This window comes from Ictidomys tridecemlineatus, chromosome 3 (genome assembly GCF_052094955.1).
Source record: "Ictidomys tridecemlineatus isolate mIctTri1 chromosome 3, mIctTri1.hap1, whole genome shotgun sequence".
In the NCBI taxonomy this organism is placed as follows: Eukaryota; Metazoa; Chordata; class Mammalia; order Rodentia; family Sciuridae; genus Ictidomys; species Ictidomys tridecemlineatus.
The window spans coordinates 52,327,735-52,341,842 of record NC_135479.1 but is presented as its reverse complement, the minus strand read 5'-3'; the positions used below and the strand labels follow the sequence as shown (position 1 = coordinate 52,341,842).

Sequence of the window (14,108 nt, the reverse complement as noted above, 5' to 3'; positions counted from 1 at the left end):
GAAGCTGCTTTAAAATACACTTCGGGGCAAGTTCTGAGAAACAAAGGAGGGCACGGCCTGCAATTGGCCCTTGGGCCATGTGTCCTTTTCCTTCTATCTTCTAATGATCCTTTCTCAAACATTCATTCATTTTTAAACTGGGACAGTAGGCCATGATCAACCTGTTGGGCAGTCTTCAGGCTGAGCCACTTCTTGTGTGGTCCAGCAGCCTACATGATGGCTGCCCTTGAGTCAGGTGACCATGATGCCTGATTGGCTGTGGTCAGTAGGCCAGGATCCTTTCCTGGTTACAGTCCAAGGTAATGGAAGGCAGAACAAAACTAGTAAAACCCTCAAGGGAGCTGTGCAGGCACTTTAAGGCTTAGAGTCTCCCAAGGTTTGTCATCCTTGTGCCACAGAATTCTGTTCTCTGTGGATGTTTTCTCTGTCTTTTGGGGGTCTGGGGATTGAACCCAGGGCCTCACCCATGCTAGGCTAGCACTCTACCACTGGGCCACACCCCAGCCCTTTGTTTCTCTGTTTTGAGGAGGAGGAGGAGGGTGAGTTACACAGTTGTCTCAAGAGAGGCACTCTGGGGCCTGTTTCTCTTGGGGATCCTTTTCTGTGGGTCTTAGTCTAGAGTGATGTGGTCAGAAGGACATATGTCACATGGGACTATGTTCTCCAGGGATTTAGATGGAGACGCTGTTCTCAATGAGGGGAGGGTCCAGGTAGGGGTAAGGTAATGCTAACTTCTGGTTCCTCTCCTTAATGTCCCTTGAGATCTGGGTGAGGTGGTTCTGGAAGGCGGCAATACTCCTCTGTGGGGCCTCTTCTGTGAAGTGTTCATCTGGATAGGTGCCCAGGGGCCTCTGGAGACCAACCACAAGGTTGGGTGAGGAAGCCGCCAAGGTCCCCATCTCCTGAGAACCTGTGACCCACCTTAGCTTGTTCTGGCCCCAGTCCCCACTGAATCTCATCCACACCCCTCCCCTTAGCCCATCTTCTTAAGTGATGATATCTGCAGGAAGCTTTTGGGAATTTTTAAAGTTTTAAAGGAACATATTGCCTTTGAAGCTAAGGGTGACTCTATACATCATCTCATTTGGCCACTTATCCTACATTGTGAGGTGCTCAAAGCTTGTGTGTCCCACTGAGGGAGGTTCTGTGGGGTGAAGGGACTCAGCTCCTGCTGGCACCATTGGGTCTGTGCCAAGGAAGATAAACACAACACCGTCCTCTATGCCCCTACTCACTTGGTCTCCAGGCTCCCGACTCAGCAACCAGAGGGCAATGATGATATCACATGTGGCATTGACTGGTGGAAGGGTGGCTATGAAACCCTCAGGCTGTGCCTGGCCTTTGGAAGTGGGTGGTGGCAGCTGCATAGTGGGCGGCAGGTTGGGCATCCAAATACTGGAGTCAAACTGAAGAGGGAGAGGGAGAATAAGGTGGAGGAGCCCCCACCCTCCACCCTGTCACCCCTTGTACTGATCTTCCCTTACCTGGCCTGCACTGACGGCTGAGTGCTGGGCTGAACAAGTGAATATCACCATGGTGACATATTGCACCAGAGCTTCCTGGGTGTCCAGTGAGGAGGGCACACCTGTGGGGACAGCTGAGCTGGAGCTGGGGCTGCTAGGGTCCTGAGGACCTCCCTGCAGAGGCCAGAGGGTAGGGCCTAGGGGTTGGGGGCCCCATACCTGAGCTCTCTCGGTCTAGAAAGCCCCTGGAGAAGATCTCCCTCACCCAGGCCTGGAGTTCTTGGTCATCTCGGACAGATGCATCATTTGGGTAGTAAATGCCCACAATTTCAGAGACGAAGCTGCAAGAGGCACCAGGTCAGTCCCTCTCTGAGAAGTTCCTCTTACCCTAAGAAGCATCCTGCCCAGTGTCATTCATGACTTGGCTTCTCTGGACCCTCCCTCTCTTTTCTAGTCTTCCTGCTTTTCCTATCCCCTGGTTCCCTGGGAATAGCCCCTCACCGCTCCACTGCCCCCCAGATCTGCATCCCATCATCCCGGTAGTAGTAGTTTGGGATGTCTTCAACTCCTCGGGCCCGGATGTCTTCGGGCAGACACAGCACAGAGTAGCTCAGCTGCTCCATATTCCTTTGGATCAGCTCAGAGAAGCCTCCAATGCCAAGGCCTGTGGACTGAGAGACAGGGCTCCTGGGCACTAGAACTTTTTGGCTCCAGAAGCAGGAGGCAGCCCTGATACTGGAAAATCAGGGCCACTCCCACCTCAGAACCCTTGATTCTTCCAATTGAAAAAACGTCCGAAGGCAGTTCTTACCCTGTCTACCACCTGGCCAGGGGCGATGAGCAGCTCACGGGCAAGCGTGTTGATATGCAAGGTATACCGTGTGTGTGGAATCAGCAACTGGTAAGGGGAAGGAGAGGGCAGAGCTGCTGATGGCCCCAGATCTGCCCCACAGAGGTACCCACTAAATAAGTCACTGAGAAAGAGACTACAGGGACCAGAACGGGCAGCTTGGGACAGGGGTCAGTGCTCCAGACCCAGACACCAAAGCATAATTCCCTTAGCATCTTTTTCTAGGCCTCCAAGTAGCATCCTTCCTCTCTCTGAGCACCAGATCATTTTATCAAATGAGCATTCTGATTTGGATGAGGCCCGTGAGCTTCCAGTTCTGGCAGCCTGTGGTTTCCAATGTCTGGGGCAGGAGAAGCACCATAGGCCTGACAATATAGAACTGTCCCCCAGAGCCTATTTCTGAGTGCCAATGCTAGAAAACTGCATATAGTCAGAAAAAAAAAAAAAAAAGCAGCCTGGATTGACTAGAACAGAGCAGGGTCTGCGTCTGGGGCCCAGGATATCATCTCAGTGGGAATAGAGTCTGTGCTGCTTTGGGAGGAGGAAATCTCAGAAGAGATGCTTCAGGTCCATGGAGGAAACAGATTTATGTCATCTGAAGGCTCAGCAAGGCTCAGGGGACCTACACAACAACCTGAGAGAGTCCCTAGCCTTGGAACAACCTGCAGAAAACCTGCTGGTCCCTCAAAGCGATGTTCTCACTTTGGCTTCTGCCAGCCCCTTTCCTAGGTCTGGGGCTTCTCTGGTGATCTCATCTGATCTGCTTTGAGTAGAGAGCCTCTCTGAGGCATGCCATCCACTTTGCCCTGGCTCAGGGTTTTCCTAGAAGGAGGTTCCCAGAAGAGCTATGCAGGGAGACACTGCTGAAGTGGGATGGGACCTCTGCATCCCAGCCTGGGAAGACAGGAATGCCTGAGCAAAGGCCACTCAGAAGAAGCACTGCAAGGGGCAGGACAAGGTGCAGGGACCGATAGGCTTGGAACACAGTCTGGGCCACCCTGATGAGTCACTAACCTTGAAGAGAGGGTGGCAGGAGGGCAGTTGGCGCAGTGTGGCCAGGGTGAAGACCTCAGGCAGTAGGTGCGCATGCAGTAGATGTGTGAGGGCCTCGTGGACAGAGAACTCAGCATTGCGCACCCAGGTCTTGGCCAGCAGCCAGTCCCACTTGTCATCAGTAGGTAAGAAGATGGGACTGTTGGGACCCGGGGTCTGGCTGAGCTGGGGGTGGGAAAAGCAGCGAGGAAAGAGGCAGCAATGAGTGTCTGTCTGCGATGGTGGGACCTGCCCATCTCTATCCCCAGGTACAGACCTGGATGGCAAGGGGCAGCAGAGGCCCATTCCCTGGGCTCTGGTATAGCAGGGTCATTGGGGCTGCAGAGAACTGAGGCTTTCCATTGATGACATTGGTACGGACGCCGGAGAGGATGCCGTGATCCACCAAGAACAGGGAGCCCTTCTGTGGAGAGAGAAGGGGAGCTGGGGCTAACACTTGGTTTTTCTAAAGAATGAGGGGTAGGAAGCAGGGAGAAGATTTAGGGCTAGGAGAGGAGTGTGTTTTGGGAGAGGATGTTCCAGGCATGCAAGAACAAATGTGAGTGTACCCCTCCCTCTCCAGCAGGGGACAGGCCTGAAGGCACTGAGATGGGGCTGGCAGAGCTTAGGCTCTGGGCCCCACCTCCAGCTCAGCCTGCAGACTGGTCCCAGGGCCCAGTATTGGGGCCACCATGTCATCGGTGACTGGGAAGTTCTTTGGGAGGCTGCGACAGCGTTGGATCAGGACAGGGTTGAGGCCATTCAGGAACTGGGAGGCGAAGAAGGTGTCATCCTGCCAGTGCTCAAACACATATTCTGCATGGGGATGGGGGACACAGGGACCAGTCACCCCAGTGCCAAGAGGTTTCCTCCTGACCTTACCTTTGTAATTCATCATGAGCAACCTAAAGTTTTCTCAGGGTGACCTCTCCTGGCCCCTTGGCACCAGTTCCTGCCCATTCACCAAACAGAAAATCTTAGTGCCCATCCCACTGTTCCCCATCTGCTTGACATTCTCTGGGATGACTTGCCAGCTTCAATTACAAAATATCAAAGACAGAGCACAGGTTCTTCTCCAACTCTGGACCCCCCCACTGCCTAGCATCCTGGGGAATGGCAACTCCATCTACCTGGTTGTCTGCAGCAGAGTCCAGGATCTCTCTTGGCAGTCCCCTCCGCTTCCTCCCATCAAGTCCCTTTGATTTTTCCATCCTCAGGGCCTTTTGACCCACCTGTCCACTCAGTTCTTACTGCCACTGCCTTGCTGAGGCCATTATCCTCTGCTGACCTTAGCCAGAGACTCGGCTGATCCTCCTGCTTCCACTCTGACCCCCAACCACCCCCACATAGCACATCTGGCCATATTAGTCCCTATCTGGCCACAACTCGATAGTCTCGCACTGAACTGTGGAAAGGCACAAGTCCTGTCATGGCCCACACAGTCCTGCACCATCTGGGCCCTGGCTGCCTCTCCAGCCTCCTCTCTGACCTTCCTTCCCTCATTCAATCTGCTTTGGCCACAGAAGTGATTTTGTTCCCTCTGATCCTTCCATCTTCAAGGCCTTCCCTTGGTCGTAGAGAGCTCTCCGCTCCACACCCCATCCTTGGCACTGTGAATGCCTACTCAACCCTCTTGAGAGAGCAAAGCCCCTTTCTAAGCCAGGGTGGGTCCCCCTTTTACATACTCCTGGAGATAAGGGTCATGTCTCACAAATGACCCTAATGATTTGCTTTTGAGTCTAATTAATATCCACCAGTTCTATGTCCACAGCCCCATGCCAGTGTCTGATGGGTAGTAGCTCTAGAAATGCCTGTTGTATTAGCACATCAGGGATCCCCCGAAGTCCACATTCTCTTTTTGTCTCTATGGGGAAACATAAGGTCTAGGAAGGGACAGAGTCCCACAGAGAACTGGCATTTGGTTTTCTCAGATTCCTAACAGTCTTGGGAGCTGATGTCCTGGGAAGAGGTCAGGAGCCCTGTGCCAAGTTCCTCACCAGCTGCTGGACTCTTCCGGAAGTTGAACATCCTTCTCATCTCCCTCAGACTCCTCCAGAGCCCTGTGCGGTCCAGAAGTCCCTTGATTTTTAGCTCTGCAAAACTACCAGCGGATTCGAGGGATGGGAGGGAGCAAGAGACCCTGGAAGACCCTCCCCAGTCACCTGGCCTTATCCTTTCTAGAATCCTAAATCAGCTTTCAAGTTTAGGATGAGACTCAGAGGTGATCAATGCCTCTAAGGTAGTCACTGCCTATGGGAAGTGGTAGTGGGCAGGAAGCTGTGTGACCCATATCACCAATGGCAGGGGAGCTGAGTAGGGGAGGGCAGAAGGCAGGGGTGGTAGGGCATCTAAGCCAGTGTAGGAAAGGGTGGGCATCCTCACGCAGAGCTGCCTTTCATGTAGAATTTGGTGTTCTTGACTACAGAGTACTTGATGTTGAGGTCCAGGTCTTTCGCAGTCGGCTGGTCAAGGCAGTGAGGCCAACCTGGGCTGTAAGTCTTCCAGCTAGAGGGTGGAACAGGCAGGTGATCATTAGGAGACCTCAGGAAGCCCCTGGACTAGGGCAGAGGAAGTCCCCTTGTGGGTCCTGGTCAAGCCAGCCACCTTTTGCAAGCAAGGACCTTCCTGAGATCTGCCCTTCTCCTTGGACCACAAGGCTCAAGGGAGCTGCATATTCCCAGTGAGATTTCTCCCTGCTCACAGTTGAATGGTCTAGAGTTGAGCATCTGAGCAGAGCGAGGCCAATCAGAGTCCTTCCTAGGGAATTTGAGATTGGGGCAGAGCCAGAAAGGCCATCTAGATTACATTACAGCGTATATATAGGGATTGTCAGCTATGGTCATATCCTACTGTGTGGACTGGGAAACAGAGAAAGCTGAAAGAGAGATGAGAAAGAGAGGAGAGAGAGTGGGGGGAGGCAGAGAGGGAGGGAGAGAGGGAGGGAGAGGGAGGGAGGGAGGGGAGCATCTAGGAGGGAGTTGCCTTGATTTTTGGTCCAAGATCTGGCAACCCTCTTGCCCCTACTTCTGAAACCACCCCTGTGTCCTGTTGACAAATTCTCTCTTTATCCGTCTGCTAGTTGGAGTCGGTTTCTCTTCATGCAAGCACACAACTCTTGACTAACACAGATGCATCTTGCCAAGGGAAGGTAGTCATGAAGCTGGGGCTGTTCCTAGGGTTTCAGTTACCCTTGGCAGGCATCCCATAGAGAGAAGCACTTCAGCCTTCACAGCATGTGGGAGTCGCAGTAACTTACTCTGCTTTGGTCTGAGGCATCTCTAAAGCTCATTATCAAGGAAATCACACAGCCAAAAACCTTTGAGTGATCTGGTAAAATCATGTTCCAGAAAACTGAGGACCCCTCCAGCCAGTCCTTCTGTCACTCATTCATTCTTTGGTTTATTCAAAAATTGAGCTTTCAACTTCAAAGAACAATTTGCAATTAAAGCATACTGCCACCAGGTGGTGGCCAAACCCTACTTCTCAGATTTTAAAGTGAGTGTGATTCACCCCAGGATATTGGTAAACTGCAGGTGCTAACTTAGTAGGTCTGAGCTAGGCTTAAGAGCCTGCAGGGAGGCTCTTAATTAAAAAAAAATTATTAGTTGTTGATGAACCTTTATTTATTTATATGTGACGCTGAGAATTGAGCCCAGTGCCTCACACATGCTAGGCAGGCTTCTACCACTGAGCCACAATCCCAGCCAAGACCCTGTAAGCTCATGGATGGCATGGATCTGAGGTCTCACTTTTAAATATTAAAGGCCTAGACAGTGAGGGTAGTGTAAACTAGAAACATCAACACTAGTAATAGTGTAGGGCTTGGCAGTTGATTAGCTGCATTCGTAACCATTTTCTCATTTGTTCTACTTAATGACTGTCAGGAGACTGGTATTCTTGGTCCCTTTTGCAGAAAAAAAAAAGATCAAAGAGATTAAATGACTTGACTAAAATCTCATAGCTCCTTTTGGAAGGGTCTAGATTGACTCTGGGTCTCTATGATGCAACAGACTTCAATATCTGCTCCCTGGGCTGGGGTTGAGGCTCAGTGGCAGACCACTTGCCTAACATGTGTGAGGCACTGGGTTCAATCCTCAGCACCACATAAAAATAAACAAATAAAATAAAGGCATGCTGTCCATCTACAACTACAAAAATTTATATATATAATTTTTTAAAATCTGCTCCCTTTCCCAGGGCTGTGGCTGTAAGATTTAGGGCAATGATTTCTCTTGGGGGTGTAATTCATAACATATGTACAATCACCAGAAACCAAATAAGCTTGTGGCTGCCTTGTCCCCAGAGATCTTGGGCAAAAGCATTCTGTCCAGACTTTGGACAGCAAAGACCAAGATCAATATCTTTTAAAAAGCTGCACCTCAGTGTGGTTCCTGACTTTCTGCTTCAGGAATCCTTAACAGCAGCCCTGGCTTCTTTACAATTTTCACCATATGCCCACTGAGCACTTTCCCAGGCAAGATTCTCCTCTTGGTCCTTAATGCTGAGCCCAAAGCAAAGAGTCCCATCTCACCCTTTGCCTGCCCTGGAGCCAGAGTCTCCTGGGGCTTGTGTGGTGTGTTTCTGGTTCTACCCACATTTCTGGAGGGATACAAGGTAATGTGTAAAAGCCCCAGGGTAGGGGACAAGCATGCAAGGGTATGGTTTTTACAGGAGTGATTTTCAAACTTCAGTGGGCACCAGTCATCTGAAAGACTTGTGAGACAAAAATTGTTGCCCACCCCACACCCCACGAAAAGTCCAAGTCAGAGGTAGGAGGTGCCTGAGAATTTGCTTTTCTAACAGGTGCCTGGGTGATACAGATGCCGCTGGTTCCAGAAGCAGCTTTCATAGGAGAGGACAAGACAAGGGCATTAATCTGTGTCATCAACAGCAATTCCAGGCTGTCCCTCATCCCTTAAGTGTCCCCTCCCTGCAACAGTAGCTCTCTCCTCACCAGTACATCCGCTGCCTGGACTGGAGCTCCTCCTGGCGTTGTCGCCGGAGGATAGGATGGTGGTCCGCCCAGGAGACCTTGGCTGTAGAAGGCGCGAAGGAGAAACCCTCCTATCTTTGATCTCAGCCACCCTCTCCTCCACTGTTGCCACCCTCCCCCAGGTCCCTTTCTCCCATTTTTCTCCCAAGCCGGGCTGCCACTTCCCCTTGCCCATGGCCCCTTGCCCACCGCCCCCACCACGTTCTGCTGCAACGATCCCCTTGCCCTTCCCCCAACACCAGCCCCCCCACCCGCCCCGCTCTTCACCTGCCCCTTCTCGTAGCAACAGGTCCCCTGCTCCCTCCAGCCACTGATAGCAGGGGAAGCGGAGTGGGACTCCTCCTGGTGGCTCCAGCTGGAACCAGCGGCAGAACCAGGCGTCGTTGGGGGCCAAGGGTCCAAGTGGGCGAGGCAGCGCAAGGGGTGCCTTGTGCACCCGCAGCAGCAGCACTGGGCCCACGTCGTGGGGGAGCGTCACCTCGAAGTCCTCCTCCTGGTTTAGTAGGTTTAGTCTGAGGAAGGGTAGTGCCTCCTGCTCTCCCCGCTCCAGCTCCATCTCTGCCCACCCACCACGCACTCACAGCGCCCGCAGTGAACTCCTTGCCTAGGTGGTCCAGGGGCAGCAGGGAGCTCTCTCCCCGCATCCCCACGATGCTGACAGATACTTTATCCCACGTGCCAGCCCCGCAGGCTTTCCCAGTGGATACTCTTATCCTAAACTTGGCCATGGTGCCAGCCCGAGCCTGCATCTCTGCTGCGTGCACAACTGCAGAGCTGGATGGCTCACCGTGGAAGCAATGCTCTGCCTCTACCTGGCTGGGCCCTATTTAGGCAAATCTGGTTGTTGCCAAGTCTCCAATGGCCCATGGGGCCACTTCTCCGCCCTAAAGAGCATGACTGGATTAGGCGGGGAGGGGCGGGGTTGATGCTGAAACCTGACCCAGAGGGAAATGGGTTGAGCAGGGGAATCCACAGAGCTGGGACAGGGAGGGACTGGGCATCCTGAGATTTGGGGAACAGGATCTTTCGGTGATGGCACCTATCCAGAATTGAGACCGAAGAGGGATGGGGAGGGTACATTCTTTCTTGCCGTTCAACTTTAAAAGTCTGCGCATGCCCTCCTCTTGGCTTCCTCCAACTCTTCTTGAACTCTATGTATTCTTTTATTTGCTTCAGTAACTAATTTTGAGAACCAACTATTCCAGGGACTAAATTAGGTGTCTGCAGGCCCAAAGAAGACCCAATCTTGGCCCTGATGCAGATTAAAAACAGTTGTAAGAGGGCTGGGATTGTGGCTCAGTAGTAGGGTGCTTGCCTAGCATGCATGAGGCCCTGGGTTCCAACCTCAGCACCACATAAATGTAAAATAAAGATATTGTGTCCACCTAAAACTAAAAAAATAAATATATAAAAAGCAGCTGTAAGAAAGAATAAATACGTATACAAATATTGTACATACTAGAATTTCATATAATGATATTGTACATACTAGAATTTCAGATAATGATGAGTGTTTTGAAGAAAATCAAATTGTTGTGAGGGCATGAGAAGTGGTGGGGTGAAGAAGAAGGCCCTCAGAGGTGCAGAGGAGGTGACGTTGGAACAGAGGTCTGTGAAAATGTAGGACTGGGGGAGAGAATTTTGTGCAAAGATCTGCCTGCACAGAAGTCCTGAAGTTAGGAAGAATTTGGCTTGTTTGAAGAGAGAAAGGAAGAGTTGGAGTGAAAGAGAGAAAAAAAGATGTAAAGGAGGAGTTACAAATTTTGGCCTTGGAGGCAAAACAGATTTGGGCTCTCTGATCTGGAAATTCTAAGTTTAGACTTCCATTAAGTAACCGTTTCAAACCCAGGTTTAGAAGCTCATCTCAAGATGTGGTGGTGCTTACCTGTAATCCCAACTACTGAGGGAAGAGAAGTTTAAGGCAGGAGGATGTAAGCTGCAGGCCAGTCTGGGCAAATTAGGGAGACCTTGTCTTAAAATAAAAAATAAGGAAAAGGCTGGGGAATGTAACTCAGTGGTACAGTGCCCCTGAGTTCAATCTCCAGTACTGGAAAAAAAAATGAGGAAGAAGCTCATCTTACAGAAAAACCAAAGTCTGAGATTAGTGTTGGAGAAAAAGAAAACTTTTCTCCAACAACTTCTCAATTTCTTGGGAGTTGAGGGGTTACAGACATGAGACAGGAATAGTGAGGGAGAGAGATAGGCTAATAAAGGGGAAGAATATGTCTTTTTCTGGAAATAAGCAGAGATCTTTCAGGTGCTATTCCTTTCATGGTCTCTTTTTTCCCATTATGGTGCCTGGTAGGTGTTTTTAGTCTTCAAGCAGGGAGAGAGTGAGAGAGAGACTAAACAAGTCTAGTTCAAGTTAACCTTATAAGTTTTTTTTAAAGAGAGAGAGAGAATTTTTTTTAATATTTATTTTTTAGTTTTTGGCGGACACAACATCCCTGTTTGTATGCAGCGCTGAGGATGGAACCTGGGCCGCACGCATTCCAGGCGAGTGCACTACCGTTTGAGCCACATCCCCAGCCCCTAACTTTATATATAGTTATAGATAAGACATTTCTCAGATTATCAACTGGTGTACACGTAGAGCTGAGTAGAATCTAACCCAAAAGCTAGGGCAATAAGAGACATACAATATGAACACAGAGATGCCAAGTGTTTTCATCCCATTCCAGGCACCCCTCAGACATATGTAGGCCCAAGTGAAGAGTCAGTGTTTTCAGCAAAAGCAGGCTTCGCTTCCCTGAAGAGTAATCTAGGCAACCATTACTATCATAAACCACACTGGAGATATTATCTATAGCAAATCTAATGGGAGATGAATAATCAATTGCCCAGCGGTGTGACCTTCAAAATTAGTGATTTTTAAGTACCTTAATTAATTTTAAGTCAATTAAGACCAAGTGAAACTAGTGGGTTTATTTAGATTTTTTCCAGGTAACAAAACCTCATCTATGTTAAATGGTCAGGACTAGCTGGTGTGTACGTGCGAGTCAGCAGCATACAGGTGTGTCTAAGCCACAGACTAGTGATCTCTAAGCAGGAAATATAGGAAGAGAAGAGTGAGCCATCTGTGTCCTGAGACAAATCCTCTGAGATTTGGAAGTCATGCAAAAGAGGAAGAAGCAACAAAGACTGGTCATGGAGCATGTTGGACAGCATTCTATTACTGTAACAAATACCTGAGATAATCAACTCCTAAAGGGAAAGATTTATGTTGGTTCATGGTTTTTGAGGTTCTAGTCCATTATCAGTTGGCTTCATTGCTTTTGGGCCATTGTTGGCCCAATGATCTAAAAGCCTCCCACTAGGCCCCGCCTCTTAAAGGTTGAACCACCTCCTAATAGAACCTCTCTGGAGTCTAAGCCTCCAATACATGGACTTTGGGGGGATATTTAAGATCAAAACTATAGCAGAGAGGTAGGAGAAGAACCAGGAGAAGCTGTTTCATGAAAGCTGAGAAGAGATTGGGCTATTGTGTTGCTAAGAGGCTGACCAAGAGGAAGACAAAGAAATGCTCACTGGATCTGCCAATCAGGAGGTCTTGGAATTTGTGTTCCCAAAGGATGAGTGCAGTTGAAGGAATCAACCCATTTCTCTGCAGTTGAGTCAGGCTCAGATGACAGAATCTCACCGTAGATTAGGTGGCCTTGCTCAGAGCAATATCAGTGTTGTGATGGGGATGGCAGCCAGGTTGGAGGGATTGAAGAGTGACTGGGATGGAGTTCCAGCTAAACACACACACACATACACACACTTATCTCTACCCTCCTGAAACCCCACTAAACACCAGGTTTAAAGTATAAACTTACAACAAGAAAATGAAATGGTGATAACAGCAACTGATGGAACAGGAGAAAGGTAAAAGCCCCAGTAGTCAGTTCCCACTTGAAAACCGCTCAAGGTCTTAGGATTGAGAGTCAGACACCTCTGGGAGCGGTGTGTTTGTAATGCTGAAAACAAGGGTGATCAAATGAAATTATTAATTAGATGCAGATGGGATCTCTTCCCACACCCTACTGCACCTCTCACAACCAGTAGGTAACGACCCTGTCCAACCTCACAAAGACTTATTTTCTAGAGATTGAACTGGAGCAAGTCTAGACTTGCAGAGGACACCAGCTAGAGTGGAAGGTGGGACATGAAACTTAAAATCAGAGGCTGAGCGGAGTCTTCCACTGAACAGTGGGAGCCCCTATCAAACCTCTTTCCTGTGTGGACTCTGCTTGAATCCCTGCTTTCAGTTCTTTGGGAGTATAAACGTAGAAGTAGAATTGCTCATCATACCAAGAAATGGTGACACTATTTTCCACAGCAGCAGCACCATTTTACATTCCCACATCAGTCAATACCTGTTGCTCCCGTTTATCCACATCCTCACTCAGGTTATTTTCTGTTTCCTTGATAATAGCCATTCTGATGGACATGAAATATTGAGGTTTGATCTGCATCTCCCTAATGATTAGTGATGTCCAGCATAAGTTTCATGTGTTTGTTGGCCATTTGGAGTAATGTCTGTAAATGTCCTTTGTCTAAATCGTCCATTCTTATTTATTATCCATTGCTAGGTCAAATTTTAGATTTAGCATATGAATCATTAGAAAGAATGATTTTTCACATTTAATTCACATGTGGAATACATTTGTGTAGACATTTGCATATGGAATACATTCATATATGTTAAATATTTTTATTTGTGGATCACTCATAATACAAATCGTTATTATGTGTATTCTAGTCATGTACCCATGCGCAATGAGTCTATGTGGGCAATAGTTTTTTTTTTTAATAGACATCTCATTCTAGAATACATTATTGGATGTTCTGTTTTTGTCTCCTTTTCAGTTGTATAAATTTAAATGCATCCATTTTAAAGGAGAGTTAGTATTATTACTGTTAATTGATATATGTTTCACTTCCCATAATAGAATAGAACAATAAAGGTGAATGTGGTGGGTATAATTAAATTCCAGGTAGATTCTGTTGCCTGCAGCCAGCTCCCTGTTCCAGAGGAAGATAATCTAGTGCTAAAGTCTTGGTGCTAAAAACAGAGCAACACCTAATTGACCCTTCTGCCTGAGGTAGTTAGGGTTAAAAGAGAACTGATGTGTGGTTTTGTGTCAATTAAACTTGAGATCCTGTGCTGAGCATTGTAACTTGCATTGGAGTATTTGGGTGCTTGTCAAAAATGCCAGTTGCCCAGCTGAACCTCACAACAGGAAGGCAGCATTTCTGGAAGTTCTGGGGATGAATGTACATGTTAAATAGGCACAGATGGTGATTCTTCCTTAGAGTCACTGCCCTTGAGCATTTAATTCTTTTTTTTTTTTGGTGTGTTGGGGATCAACCCAGGGTTTCACACATCCTAAGCAACTAATCTACTACTAAGCCCTAGCATTTAGATATTGGATTCTGTTCTACAGCCCAAGATGGTCACAGATAAATCAAATGGGAGGTATTATCCAACCCATTGAGAGATGAAAAAATCAGAACCCTGACTGGGGAAGGGACTTACGTGATGTTTAGAAATGTCAATCAAATTCTGTGTACCCCTGCTTTGAATCTCTGGATGATTTGAGCTCCCCTCCCCTCCCTTCCCCTCCCTTCCTCCATTCATTCATACTTTCCTTTCATTCTTCCTTCCTTCTCTGAGTTCTCTTTTTCTTTTTAAGTTCTAAAAATTCAGAGCAAAGTTATAGATGCAGGGCTGGGGGTGTAGCTCACTGGTAGAACACTTAGCCTGCCTAAGGCCCTGGGTTTGGTC

General features: G+C 48.6%; 1 protein-coding gene across 3 annotated transcripts; it reads right to left on the bottom strand.

Moving 5' to 3' along the window:
• Nucleotides 1-643: 643 nt before the first annotated feature.
• Alox15b (arachidonate 15-lipoxygenase type B) lies at nucleotides 644-9,066 on the bottom strand. Of its 3 annotated transcripts, XM_005332834.3 has the most exons (14): nucleotides 8,920-9,066; nucleotides 8,606-8,831; nucleotides 8,300-8,381; nucleotides 5,728-5,850; nucleotides 5,343-5,446; nucleotides 3,989-4,161; nucleotides 3,623-3,769; nucleotides 3,328-3,531; nucleotides 2,275-2,361; nucleotides 1,965-2,134; nucleotides 1,683-1,804; nucleotides 1,485-1,585; nucleotides 1,236-1,406; nucleotides 644-851 (listed from the first exon to the last, which is right to left on the bottom strand). In XM_005332834.3, exons 1-14 carry the CDS (start codon nucleotides 9,064-9,066, stop codon nucleotides 672-674), a joined length of 2,037 nt encoding a protein of 678 aa, XP_005332891.3. In that variant the 3' UTR covers nucleotides 644-671. The 3 variants fall into 3 exon arrangements, with proteins under 3 accessions (XP_005332891.3, XP_077897399.1, XP_077897400.1); XM_078041273.1 differs by lacking the exon at nucleotides 2,275-2,361; XM_078041274.1 differs by lacking the exons at nucleotides 1,683-1,804; nucleotides 2,275-2,361 and having other exon boundaries at nucleotides 1,485-1,586; nucleotides 1,979-2,134.
• Nucleotides 9,067-14,108: the final 5,042 nt, after the last annotated feature.

What these genes read in the sequence shown, in the direction of transcription:
- Alox15b (XM_005332834.3), bottom strand. Translation starts at nt 9,066, where the DNA reads ATGGCCAAGTTTAGGATAAGAGTATCCACTGGGAAAGCCTGCGGGGCT. An exon ending in TCCAGGCAGCGGATGTACTG is followed by an intron (nt 5,851 to 8,299) that starts GTGAGGAGAGAG and finishes TCCACCCTCTAG; the next exon opens with CTGGAAGACTTACAGCCCAG. An exon ending in GTCGGGAGCCTGGAGACCAA is followed by an intron (nt 852 to 1,235) that starts GTGAGTAGGGGC and finishes GTTGGTCTCCAG; the next exon opens with AGGCCCCTGGGCACCTATCC.